Raw genomic sequence first — 13,803 nt, forward strand, 5'->3', positions numbered from 1 at the left:
AATTTACACTTTATACGTTTCTGGATTGAGATTTCTTATGAGCATGTATGACACTTGAAATATTTCAAATCAAGATAGAACAAGTAGTTCTTTAAAAAATGGTGTTGTAAATCCGAGCCTGGCAGTTCTTATTTCACATGGATTCAAGAGTCCAAAATGTTGAGCCGTAATTCATTTGAACCAGCAGCCTCCTAATCATGCAGAGGGCTCATTGAACGCAGACCACTGGGCCCCACCTACAGAGTTTCTGTTCTGTGGGTCAGGGGTGGGGCCCGAGCATTTGCTTCACCAGCAGGTGATGCTGACCTCCTGATCCGGGGACCCCACTTTGAGAACCACCCCTGAGCATCATCATAGCTCAGGGTGAGCTCACCATAGCTATCATGAGCATCATCGTAGAATATCCCTACGGCCTCTACCTCCTGCTGGAGAAAAGTTTTGGGACTTTCTGTCCCTGGTCCTGACCTAAGAAATTCACATTATTTAGTTTGGAGTTTTGTGAAGTTCTTCATCCCCACCTGGGGCTTCCTGCCTCCTCACCTCCTTCGGGCAGTATGGTGGACATCAAGTGACATCAAGTGACATCAAGCCACTCCCAAGATGCCCCCTGGGTGGGACTGGGCTCCTTGGACTGCCCATTAAGGCCATAACTGGTAGTGGCCTAGTATCCCCTGGCTCAGTGCTCTTTTGCACTAGACATTCAAGATTCCATCCATGTCCCCTGGTGTTAAGAGGGAACGGGAGAAGGCAGGATGCAACATGTAGTAAGTACCTACTGTGTGTGCCCGATGCCATGTTGAGCACTTTAGCTTCTCCACATTGAAATGATGAGCGCTGCTTCCCCCCGACCATTTCTGCCCCCAGGAGGTTTGAGAGCATCACCTGGGTCGCAGGGTAGGATGAGCAGACCAGCCTTCTAACTCCCCTGGCAGCCAGCCCACCGAGTCTCAAGGGACCCCTCCAGAGGAGGCCTTTCCCAGCTGGCAAATCCCATCAGAGGAGGCGAGAGTGTCACCTGCTCCCATTCAGGCTTCCAGGCCCTAAAGCCTGGGCTTGGTCAGACTTCTGTTCCTGGGGCCTCCCTGATGGGGGCAGGTGGCAGGGGTATCGCTCCAGGCCCGCAGGCTCTGGGGTGAGCAGGCCAACTGGTATCTTAGAAGTATGCCAGGGCTCCTGAGAGAACCCTTATTTCCTGCGGAGGCTCCTCCGGGCACTTGTGTCAGGGAGGGTAGGCTTCACCACTGAGGCCCCCAGATCCTCCTGGGGGTGGCAGGTTTCTGCCCCTTAGCCCTGTGTACCCCGGCCTTTCCCCTGGGCTCCTGTGGGCTGTCCCTGTGGAGCTGGCCGAGTGTAGCTCTCCGCCCTGCCCTCCTGCTCCCTGTCTCTGGGGTACCAGCCAGGCCCAGTTTGATGGACGCCCAGCCCCAGTGTAGGCTCATCTGCAGCTCCCTGTAAACTTTTGGTCAGGTCCCCATGTGTCACTGTGTGTCACTGAGGTCCCTCCAAGAACAAGGCTTCTCATCCGAACTAAGCACAGGCTGCTGCCGTCACAACCTTGCCTCAGGCTGCAGTCGTGACTCTTTATTTTAATTTTTAGTCTCTGTATGAATGTAATGCCGATTTCCCAGGGGCAAGGTTCAACTGATCTGCACCCTTTCTGAAAGTGCCGTGAGTAATTTGGGTCCTTCTGTAGGTGTTTACAGCAGGTGCATTCTTGGTCTTTTGAGGTCAGAGGCTAGAGCTCTGGACCGTGCAGGATTTTCTCTCCAAAATCACTTGTCAGAACTTTCCAGAAGGGACCAATACTTTTTGTTGGTGGTTCTAAGGGAGACTTACTTTTATATCCCTGTTTGAGAAGCACACAGCTGTCCTGGGTGCTCCCAGGCATCTCTCCTCAAGCGGGCAGATGGGTTGGGGCAGGGGACTGTAACCGCATGGCCTTGTCCTGCTGGTGGTGACACCCGTGCCAGGGGCTTCGTGGCCGGGCTCTCATGGCGGACACCCCGCGCCTGCTCCCCCACCAAGAGGGTTCCGAGTCCTGGCTCACAGGAGCACGACACCCTAATTAGCAGGCAGAGCCGGGCAGCCACTCAGCCAGGCTGCAGAGGTTGTATTCTGATCTAATAACAGACCGCTCCTGGGCATGCTTCTCTTGCAAAATTCTGGGCTTGCAACCACCGATGTGTGAGGTGGGGAGGCGGAGGGAGGGAGTTTATTTGATCTTCAGGTGAAAGGAGGCTTTATAAATAGGTCACCTTGTTCCACATCCTGAATTTCATTCTTTCCCCGTCTTGGGTCAAAACAATGGTTTTACTGTTCTGGGGTCAATCGGACACGCTGAGGGGGTTTGAGCTAAAAGGGAGGTGAGTGTGTGCCCTCCCCTCACCCTCCACCCCGTGCATTTGTCACTAGTCCCCTTGGATGTGTCTCCGTCAGAGACTAATGCCCATTCAACAGACTTGTCCTTAAACAAGACAGAGGGGTAGTTTTTAGTGGAGGTGGGCTCTGGGGCCAGTTGACTCCAAAGTGCTTTTTTTTTTTTTTTTTTTTGGAAAGTGGAACTGCAGAGGCGTGGCTTTAAGCCAAGGAACAGTATAGCGTTGCGGCCAGGTGCTGAGCTCGGGGAGCCAAGGGTTGAAATTCTTGTCCCTCCCCTGTCTCTGCCCGCTGAGGTGCTCCTTCCTCACCTGGCCTTCACTGAGCACAGAACAAGGGTGCAGCCGCCATGGGTCTCAGGTGTCGGGACAGAGCAGTTCTGTTCTTGTTTGGGGCCAGTGGAGACTAGTAGCTACCCTGGTTTTACTGGGCAAATTAAAATTGCCAATTGGAAGCAGTGCAGTTGGAAGTCTTGGGGGAAATCGTTGTAGGAATAACGTCCCTCTTTGGGATGGCCCCAGGGCCGCACCCAGGGATCCCTCCCTACCCTTTATTTTAAAAGCCCTTCTGCTGACTCTGGATCCTTCCTGTGTATCTTCCTGCGTAAATCAAACATTTATCCTGTGCTTGCTTTAGACGAAGTGACACGAGTGGAGAGCCTCTAGGAATTGCTTTGGGAACCACTTGTTGATGGAAGTGTACTGTCAGTATTTCTCCAGCCTTTATTCTTTTTTCGCACGCTTATAAATCATTTCATTACCAAAGTAACACTTGCGTTTAAAAAAATTTCAATTCAAAAAACGTTCAAAGTCGGGGCCCCTGTGTGGCTCCGTGGTTAAGCGTCTGACTCTTGATCTCAGCTCAGGTCTTGATCTCAGGGTAGTGAGTTCAAGCCCTGCATTGGGTTCCACGCTGGGTGTGGAGCCTCATAAAAAAAAAACCAAACCGTTCAAAGTGAACAAATCTTCCCTCTCACCACCCCCCCACCAGGGTTAACCATTGTGAAAGGTTTGATGTTTATTCATTTAGCCCTTTCTCCATGTCTACAAACAGATAAATGTGCACAGATAGAATCTTCTTAAATTCTGTTCTTACAGAAATGGGATCATGTTCTGTGTATTGTTCTCCAATTTACTTTTTAAAATGTAAGAGCATCACGTTACATTTATAAGCCAGCAGTCCGAGGGGCTGTCTCCTTCTCAGGGCTGTGTGGTCGTAGGGCAGGGAGCGCGTCCCTGTGCAGAGCTCCTGGGTTTCATAGACACGACCCTGGAAGAGCACCTGCTGGGGGACTGCTGGGCGTTTTACACCTGGATGGGGGTTGCTCTGTGGCATGTCTTGGACACACCCCCACACCTGTGTGTGAGTGACTTTCCCCCACATTCTCTCCAGTTCCTTCCCAACCTTTTTAACCCTGTGCATCCCACATGGTTCCCTGTCCCCTCTCACTGATGGCAGTCTGCCAGCATCCCTTCACTCTGACCCGTAGAGTGAGAACATGGCACCGTTCTCCTGCCATGTGTGCCCGGGAGACACAGATTTGCTGTGTCTGTTCCCTTCCCCTTGAGAAAAAATTGCTGCCTTAGATCACTAAAGACCTGGGGTTAAGATGGAGCCCTGGCCCAGGTCACAGACACCCCCCCGCCCCAGCAGTGCACCATGAGGATGCTTCTGGCTCCTCTCACCCCATAGGGATCCGTATGTAGTTCTGGGCATCCTTCCTTGCACAGCTACCAATTCCAGATCTGGCCTCCCTGCCATCTGACGGCACAGAAGAGCATACCCGGAGGGGTCTGAGAAACGAAAGGAAAGATAGTTTGTGAGGTTCTAGTGTTCCTCCCTATGGAGAGCTGTGGCCCGAGCAAACTCTCTCCAAAGCGGGCATTTGTGACAGGAGCCTTGGTCCCTGATCCTGGACTGAGACCACCTTAATTTGGCTCTCTGTAGCAGTAGTGGGAGCCGGAGGCTTTGGAAACTTGTCTGCTTAGAATCCAGGGGTCCACCTGGAATTCCTTTATGGACAGGATGAGTCCTGGAGGCACAGGTCACCCAGCCCATGGCAGCTGCAAGGGATAGTAGGAGGGATGCTTTTGCCCATTGGAGGGTTGGGGAGGCATCCCCTTGTGCAATGAACCATGAACTGACTTGACCCATCAAAGATGATGCATATGTAGTGTTAGTGAGGGAGAGATGGGGGTTGTTGAGAGAGGGGAAGGGGTCCCCCCCCACAGGTCAGACCATAGGCCTTAGTGGCATCTGGCCTGACAGCAGACACCCTTTCTCTCTGCTCCCACCCCCAACCCCCCCACCCCTAGTCCCAGAGCTTTTAAATTATCCATGAGATTGTAAGTAAATGCAACATCTTAAAGCTTCTAAGGTGTGTTTGCTCATGTCTCTCTGTGTCCCTCTTGAGGGTAAAACAGGTCAGCTCACAAAGCCAGTGTATGAAGTACAGGTATCCCTGCCTGGTGGCTGTGGTTCCTGCGTCCCCTGCACTGGGTGCTCCTCCGCTGCCCACTCCCAGCCCTCCAGTGCTTGAGACAGACACAACCTCGAGCTTGGCTTTGATGTTGGGGGCAGGTCCTCTTCTCTGTCCCCCTGGGGACTGGGGCCAGTGCTGTGCTGGGCCTGGGAGGGGGGTGGGGGGAGGTTGGTGGACCCAGCGGAGCAGAGGAGCAGAGGGAAGTGGAGCGTGAAGAGTGGAGCCTCAGGGGCACACTCAATCCTGGTGACCCCCGCCCAGCCACTCCTCAACAACCACGTGGCCCAACTGACAAGGGAGACGCCTGTGGCAGTGCGGTGGGGGGCAGGGGGCAGCTTGCCTGCCCTTCCCAGTGAGGAAGCTGTTCATATGGCATTTCTGGAACCGTATGGGGTGACTTTGACCACACTGAGCCCCACGACCTCACTGGCTCTAGAACTTGACCCCCAATCAGGCGTGCTTCTGTGTTATGACTTCACACTCTCTGACAGTTCTGTAGAGTGTCCTTCCTCTTGTGCACTTTCCGAACCATCCTTGTATGGTTATTTTTCTCCTTGGGCCCTTTGGAGACTTTAATCTACTTTTACCTGTAGAAAAATGCCACTAAGAGCTCCCAACCCAGAATGACTTGTCGACTCCATGTAACATGCAAGAAGAATTGTCCTCCAGGTAGAGCTCCTTTGAACATATTTTACTTTGCTTCCATTTCAGTGCCTATGTGCACACAGGTGTGTGTGTGTGTGTGTACACAATGCACTCTTACTCTTCCTTGAGACACCCATCCTGCTGCATCTGTGCTGCTGAGGAGGGTAACAATCCACCCACTCAGTCCAAAAATCTCCACCCTGCCCCCATCCTGGAGCCTCAGGTCGCCCCTCTCACCCCTGCTCCAGGTGTGCCTTGGGCCTTGGGAAGCACCAGGGGCTGAGGGCAGCGGGGAGCAAGCTATTACCTGGGCAATCAGAGGTTGGCAGCGCGGGACAGGTGTACACCAGGAATTTGTCTTGAGGGCTGGCTTGGGACGGCCCTGAGTAGGGCAGGCAGGTGTGGCCTTGGGGACCCCGAGGCTACTATGTGGGTGAGCTTTCTGAACAGGAACTCCCGCAGAGGGAGTGAAGGAGCCGCAGCCTGGCACTGTCGGGACTTCACTCCCTCCTGCCCAGTAGCCCCGACACCGCAGCCGCTGCTGCTCTGAGCTTGTGTGTGGCTGAGTGTGGCTGATGGGTGGTGGCGGCAGCAGCAGCAGAGCCATCCCTGTCCTCAGGAGCAGTGCTGGTGGAGGAGAACAAAGTAGGGAGGTGCGATTGGGGAGGCGTCTGGTCGGGGGCCGGGGTGGGGGGGCACCCTACAGCTCTCCCCAAGAAGGGGCTGGCAGGGCTCCAGGAGACCCACAGAAGGGCAGATCTCTGCAGCCACATTTAAAAATAGAAGGAAGGAGGGGCAACTGGACCACCTCAATGGCCTTGCATGGCAAGGAGGTGGCCAGGTATGGACAGCAGGAGGTCTACGAGAAGAAAGTGTCGGCTCTGACTGTAGCGTGGATGCAGGGTGGGAAGAGGCAGGTGACAGACAAGGTAAGAGTGGCCTGGGTTGCTATGGTGGTTGCCCACTTGGGGTGACTGCAGCAGGATGGCCCAGAAGCAGCAGAGTGGGTGGCCCGTGCCCCCTGGTGAGGCTCTGGGTGCCCTTGCGTGGGAGCCACCCGCACTGCTGCAGACACTTTTACCTGCGCCCCTTCCTCCCAGGGGCTCCCGCTACTCCAGGTCAGGTGGTCCAGGGACAGAAGGACCCCACCTCTTGGACAGTCCCCTGGGTCATGGCCCAAGAGGGCGGGAGCTTAGCGCAAGGGCCATGTCAATGGACTGGCCAGGGGGCCGTGGAGCGGGGAGAGCTTGCGGAACTGGCCTCAACAGACAGCCGAGGTGCCACCGGGATGTTATGCCGTCTTTTCTGACGGCTCCTTCCGAGGCTGGACTGACCTCGCAGCCATCAGATTCCTTCCCACCTCCATCCCCTGCCTTCTGCAGTGCTCTGTCATCAGAGGAGATGACGTGCCCGGCCCCTTGTCTAGCTCAATGGTTGGCTGACTGGGGAGCAGCCTATTCTTATAAATAAAGCTTTATTGGAACCCAGCCATGCTCGTTTATTTATGCTCTGTCTGTGGCTGCTTTCACACCACAAGGCAGAGTTGGGTGGTTCCGCTGAGGCTGCCTGGCCACAAAGCCTAAAACATTTGCCGTCTAGCCCTGTACACGGGAAGTTTCCGATCCCTGGTCTAGCTGAGGTAAGAGTTATAAGTGTACAGGTCTCAGCTCAGGGGCCTGAGAGCTCCCTCCCTGTCCTCCAGAGGGCTGACCTGGGTCCCCACAGGGTCCTCCTGCACTGAGAGGTCGCAGGGCACCGGCCAGAGTGAGGTGTCCTGGCAGAGATGGATATGGGTGCTTCTGACTTTAAGAACTGCCCCAGACCAGCTCAGGAAGATACTCGAATGGAGTCTGGGGAGGCTGCAGCCAGGCGGCTCCCAGTCTGTAGTTACAAGGACCATGTTTGCACCCCCTAAACCCCAGATTTCTCCACCCCCATACAGCCAGACAAGCAGGTGCCAAAGCCACGGGATGTCCCCGCAGGGCCACAGGCAAGTCCTGAAAGTATTGATGGTTCTCAGGAGTCAATGAGCCTGAAGGCTTGAAATTGGTATTGTCCTGGGGGATCCAGGACTAAGGTCATGATCTCCATAGAACTTTCCAGAACCGGGATGGTCCTCTAGCTGCAGTCGGACACCTCTGCTCTATACCAGCTTTGCATACATTTGACACTATGAGTCTCTGAAAAAATGACCATGCCTCAGGGAGTGAGTGAGCCTTCCATTCCACAGCAGAAAGGGGAGGGTGAGAAGCTGGATGTGGTCAATGAGGGGGCAGGGAGGGGTGCATCCAAGTGCTCCCACATAGGGACACTTATCTTGCCCGAGAGCCAGCCTCCCAGAGGCCTGGCTGCCCTGAAGATGTGGTCCCGGGGGCGGGAGGCGGCTCAGGGTCGCCTGGGAGACCGACCACAAGAGACAGCAAGCCCACTGCAGATCCCTTCCCTCCTCCTGGCCCCGCTGGGAGCTTCTCTCCCGGATTCCCTTGCACCACCAGCGGCCCTCATCTCCCAGCAGGTGCTCTTCCCTGCCACCCACAGAGGGGAGTCCCGCAGTAACCCCCAGCAGATTCCTTTGTGCCCTCTTCACCTAAGACACCTGAGTGCTCCTAGGAACGATCTCAAGAGTTTCTTTTAAAACCTTTGAGAAAGGGATACCTGTGTGGCTCAGTTTGGCTCAGGTTGTGATCCTGGGGTCCAGGGATCAAGTCTTGCATTGAGCTCCCCACAGGGAGCCTGCTTCTCCCTCTGCCTGTGTCTCTGCCTCTCTCTCTCTCTCTCTCTCTCTCTCTCTCTCTCTGTGTGTGTGTGTGTGTGTGTGTGTGTGTGTGTGTGTGTGTCTCATGAATAAATAAATAGAATCTTGCGGGGAAGAAAACGGAAACCAAATGACCTATTCTTTTTCCTCACCCAAGGCCGGACACCGGGACAGGTGTGGTGGGGGTGGTCGATCAGCCCCACATTTCAGACCCTCGTCCTTGGAGGTAACTCTCCTGGCACTGCCAGTGGAGACACCGGGACAGATGGAGTGAGATCTCTCCTCCAGTCCCATGGCCCTGACCTCCCTCGAGGAGCCACGGGATGGTGAAGTCAGAGTGGGAACAAGGGGTCCAGAGGTCTGACTTCCCCGCAAGATGGGCTGTTGGCACCCGAGGGGCCAAGTAACAGCTGCTGGTTAAAGGGTACAGGTAGGGACAAGTGGGGGTCCTCTTAGTGTTGTTCAGAACCACCTGAGGGAGGAGGGTGAGAGCTCTGTCCTCACCTGATCAGGGGACAGCCCAGGGGCCACGGGAAGAGTATCACTGGTACCCCTGGCCCAGGAGGGTCACAGAGCTGGCTGGGGAGTTCCCTGTGGCTTCAGGGAACCGCAAGCCAGGAGACCCCGAGGCCTTCCAGCTGAGTGCCATGCAAGCCCTCAAGTGAGCTTTCTACCTACACCAGGGTCCCCTTCCCTGGCATGAACCCTTAGAAGCAGCGGTGCTAGAAGAGAAGAGGGGCTGGGAAACGAGGTCTGGCCACTTCTGTTGCATGTTATGGCTTCACCTTCCCTCCAGACTGCAGGCAAGGGAAATCAGCTTCCCCTTGCTTTGACCCAGGAGGACACCCATTGCCTTGGGGCTGATGCAACATCCATGCCAACTGGGCCTTCTGCTCTGAGAAACTGGGGTTAGGGTTAGGTGAGTGCCATACAGCCAACACCACTGAGCGTGGTGGCTGGCCCCTCAGCCCACCTCTCCCTGCCAATTGCAGATGGACAGCCTGTCGCCTTCCTGGTGGTGTGGCTGTGGCGACAGAGCCATGGCTGCGGCCTGCCTTGCATCAGGTAGCTGGGACGTGCCTGCGTGGGCAGCCTCATACTCCTAATTACTGTATTCCCCTTCTTCCCGCACCTCCTGCTCATCCAGCCTGTTTCTCTTTCCTTCCATCAGGCACCACGGAGGGCCCTACAGTCCCCAGAGGCCGCCTACCAACCTTCCTTAGGACTGATCTGGGCTTCATTGGAAAACCAGACGGAAGGCCCCACGATTGATGAGTTTGCTTTGGGACTCAGTGCAGAGGTGAAACCAAAGGCAAACATGGGTCAGAAGGTCACTGGAGGGATCAAGACCGTGGACATGAGGGACCCCACGTACCGGCCCCTGAAGCAGGAGCTCCAGGGCCTGGACTACTGCAAGCCCACCCGCCTGGACCTGCTGCTAGACATGCCCCCCGTGTCCTACGACATCCAGCTGCTCCACTCATGGAATAACAATGACCGATCGCTCAATGTCTTTGTGAAGGAGGACGACAAGCTAATCTTTCACCGGCATCCGGTGGCCCAGAGTACAGATGCCATCAGGGGCAAAGTTGGGTACACGCGTGGGCTGCATGTTTGGCAGATCACGTGGGCCATGAGGCAGCGGGGCACACACGCTGTGGTTGGAGTGGCGACAGCGGATGCCCCCCTGCACTCTGTCGGGTATACAACCCTCGTGGGGAACAACCATGAGTCTTGGGGCTGGGACTTGGGGCGCAACCGGCTCTATCATGATGGCAAAAACCAACCAAGCAAAACATACCCGGCCTTTTTGGAGCCGGATGAGACATTTATTGTCCCCGACTCCTTCCTCGTGGCCCTGGACATGGATGACGGGACTCTGAGCTTCATTGTGGACGGACAGTACATGGGAGTGGCTTTTCGAGGACTCAAGGGCAAAAAACTATATCCTGTAGTGAGCGCCGTCTGGGGCCACTGTGAGATCCGCATGCGCTACTTGAATGGACTTGACCGTAAGTGTCCTGTGCTGTCCAATGTGGCAGTGTTCTCGGACCTCCTGGGGTCCTGGCTGCTCCTGATCAAAAGTTTACAGTCATTGAAACTAAAACGTCTTTAAGTAGATATCCCAGCATATTCGGATCCTCAGAGGCTATTCTTGCCTGCCTCTGCTTAAATGAAGAATTCTAGCTGGAATCTGCCAGATTACCTGATAGCAAGCACCTCATGAATGGATGGACGGATGGATGGATGGATGGATGGGTGGATGGATGAATGAGTGGATGGTAGGATAGAAGAATGGTTGAGTAGATGGAGGGATCGATGGATGGATGAATGGATAGAGAATGAGTGAATGGATGGATGGATGGTTGGATGGGGGATAGATGGATAAAGGGATGGATGGATAGATGGATAGATAAGGGAGTATGGATGGATAGATGAAGGGATTGGATGGGTGGGTGGGTGGCTGGATGGATGGATAGATGCATGGGTAGTTGCTCTTTCTTTCTGGTTGATCTACCTCTAATTTTGATCTGTTGTTGACCAAATTCTCATACAGTAGCCAGCATATTATTGGGCTTGGATTTGCAGTTTTGAGGGTACGAGGATCTCTTACATAAATGAAAGCCAATAGCCTCTCTTGTTCATTAGACAGGTTTAGAGTCTCTTCTGGTGCTGGAGGCTTCTGAGTTGGCTCCTTTAGACCACAGTCCCCTGGCTTGTTCAGTCATGACGTCAGGAGGCCTTGGAGAAGAGTGTGTAGATTAGAAACAGGCTGAATCAGCAGTGATTTCCACCCTTTCCTTTGGGAAAGGGAGTGGCCTTTCTCAGACCACATGTGAAAATAGCCATGTGGTGATACTATCCTAGTGTAGGAGGTGGAGGGCTGTTTGGCTTCGGGGCTGGGACCCCATGGTGGCAGGAGGTCCTAGGCTTCCAAAACTATCTATCCCCATGTTTGACCCTTACTCTTTCCTGGGTCCTTTCTACCATCTGCAGAGCCCAGCCTGAAAAAAGGTGCAGAAAGCTTTGCCCAGCCCAGCCCTGTGTTGACCATCCCTATGAGGCAGGTCTGACCTGGCACCCCATAGGCCACGTGAGCATTCAGGGAAGGCCCTGCTGGGGTCAGAAGCACAGATGCTTACTCTGGTCTTGGAAGCCTCCAGAATTTCAGCTTCTCCCATGGCTCTTCCCTACTTCAGCCTTGGAAGATATCAGAGAAAATATCCAGGGACATAAGGCAGAGGGAACTCTTAAACTCTTCTCTTTGGAAGCGTCCACGCCCCCCCCCCCCTTCCCTCTCTTCTTGCCTCTGGCTTTGGCTGAGTGATGGCAATAACCTCACCTGTGCAGCCTAGTACCCCTAGGTCATGGGACTCCTGGCAGAGGCAGGTAGCCTCCCCAAGTAAATAACCTCAAACCTCATCATCTAAAGAACCAGCAGAGCAAGTTCTGTGAGTCTCTCACCCCAGGTGATGGTAGTAGAAAGTCCACAGCCAAATCTGCCCTAGGCTGGGGTGGGCAGGCCTTGGGAGAACTAGGCACATCCTGCCCAGGACTAGGATCTCAGGAGCCCTGGCCCTGACAGAGGAGTGACCACAGCCCTAGTCAGTGTAATGCCCATTCTGTGCAGACAGACAGATGAACGAACAACTGGGCTCCCTGTGTCATTGCCAGGTCACTGAGACCGTTGGTCGAGACAAGAGCAGGGCAGCCCCTGTCCCCTCCAGGAATAGGTCCATCAGCGTTGGAGTTGACTGGGCTTCTCCATTCACATAGCCAGCTCTGACACAGAGCACAGAGCCCCGAGCGGCCTGGAGGCGACTGGCCTGTTCACCTGACAAGTCAGGGCACATTCGACCAGCATCATTCCTCTGCTTAGTCAGAGCAAAGCTCGGCAAAGGTTCTGCTAGGATGGCCCTGGAGGCCCAAATGCGCATCTTGGAAATAGATGCCCTGTCAGCTCTGCATCCGATGGGAGGTTGGATGCTTTTATAAATTTTCTTGTTGGGGAAAACATAGAGGGGAGGTTGAGGGGAGCAGAGCAGGGAACGGGCCTGGGAATGAGTTGCAGACATTTGCATCTATGAACTGAGTCTGGGATGGAGACTCCCAAGTGCCAAATGGCTTGAGCCCACCTTGGATTCTCTTGGTTGATGATGAGGACCCTCCACCCCCCAGAAATGTCATGCTGTAGCCCAAGCCAAGTCTGCCTTCCCGCTGGGCAGCACAGACCATCACCGGGATGCAGCAAGAAAAGGATTTACTTGAGAGACAGGCAAACCAGGAGACAGGAGGGTAAGCCTCAAATCTGCCTCCCTCAAGGGAGAGTCAAGGAAAAAAGTTTTTTTTAAGATTTTTATGTATTTATTCATGAGAGACACAGAGAGAGAGGCAGAGGGAGAAGTAGGCTCCCTGTGGGGAGCCTGATGTGGGACTTGATCCCAGGACCCCGGGATCACAACCTGAGCCAAAGGCAGACGCTCAATCACTGAGCCACCCAGGTGTCCCGAGAGTCAGTGAAATTTAAAGGCAGAAGGAAAAGATCTGGGTAGAAAGTTGTGCCTGTTAGTCTGCAGCTGTGATCCATTCCATGAATTCCTTGGCCACTGGTTTCGATGCCAGACAACACCAGAGTGTTCCCTTGCCTTCTCAATGTCTCTTCCAGTCCTGGTCGGGCATAAATGGGCCCCGTTTATGGGATCGCTCTGGCTACTGCCTCAAAATGAATGGTGGGAGCGAGAGTGGCCACTGGGAGGCTGGGGAGGAACCATGACAGTCATCCAGGGGAGAGGTGGCCTGACTAGGGCTTGGGCCAGGGTAGGGGAGTTAAGTTTGAGACTCTCACTCCACACATCTCGGTAGCTCTACAAATCTGGATCGAGGTCACTGGGGCAGTCACCCACGGCTGGGCGGTTTAAGGCCGAGCCTCCTGATGAGATCACCCAGGGAGTGAGGGGGCAGGGCTGAGGCTGAGCGCTGGGCCACGTCTGTATTTCAGGATAGGGCGGTTGAAGGGGAGAGGAGACAGAGTGGCTGTGGGGCTCAAGGGGAGAGGAGTGGCCTGGACAACACATGAAAAGAGGACTTCCAGAAGGACAAGGTGATGCCAGGTCAAGTGCTGTGCTGGCTGAGAATTGTCCATCAGCTTTGACATCAAGGCCATCTTTGGTGGCCTTGACAGAAGTCTTCAGGGTTGGGTGGGGTCAGAAGCCTGACAGAGCAGTGGGTTTACAGACGGACAGAAAGGATGGTGTGTTTGATTCCTGGGGCTGCCGGAACAGATGACCACCCGCAGAATGCATTCCCTCACTGTTCCAGAGGCCAGGTGTCCAAAGTCAAGATGGCGACAGGTTGGTCCCTTCTGAAGGCTCTGAGGGGAATCCTCCCCAGGCCTCCCTCCTGCTTCTGCTGGTTGAAAGCAGTCCTCACTTGTGGATGCCTGACTCCATCTCCGCCTCCATTGCCACATGACCTCCTGGGTCTGCCTTTATCTTTTGGGGACACCAGCCATTGGATTCAGGGCCCACCCTTCTCTGGCATGACC

General features: G+C 54.6%; 1 protein-coding gene across 6 annotated transcripts in view; it reads left to right on the forward strand.

Moving 5' to 3' along the window:
• Nucleotides 1-13,803, forward strand: part of SPSB1 (splA/ryanodine receptor domain and SOCS box containing 1) — a 69,128-nt gene that overhangs the window by 47,383 nt on the left and 7,942 nt on the right. For 5 of the 6 annotated variants that reach the window (XM_038537905.1, XM_038537903.1, XM_038537901.1 and 2 more), the window contains exon 2: nucleotides 9,430-10,270. In XM_038537905.1, coding sequence (XP_038393833.1) covers nucleotides 9,577-10,270 — 694 coding nt within the window. In that variant the 5' untranslated portion in view covers nucleotides 9,430-9,576. Of the gene's footprint in view, nucleotides 1-5,362; nucleotides 5,528-9,429; nucleotides 10,271-13,803 lie in introns of those variants that run through there. The other variant, XM_038537900.1, reaches the window with a different exon arrangement.

This window comes from Canis lupus, chromosome 5 (assembly GCF_011100685.1).
Source record: "Canis lupus familiaris isolate Mischka breed German Shepherd chromosome 5, alternate assembly UU_Cfam_GSD_1.0, whole genome shotgun sequence".
NCBI classification, from domain to species: Eukaryota; Metazoa; Chordata; class Mammalia; order Carnivora; family Canidae; genus Canis; species Canis lupus.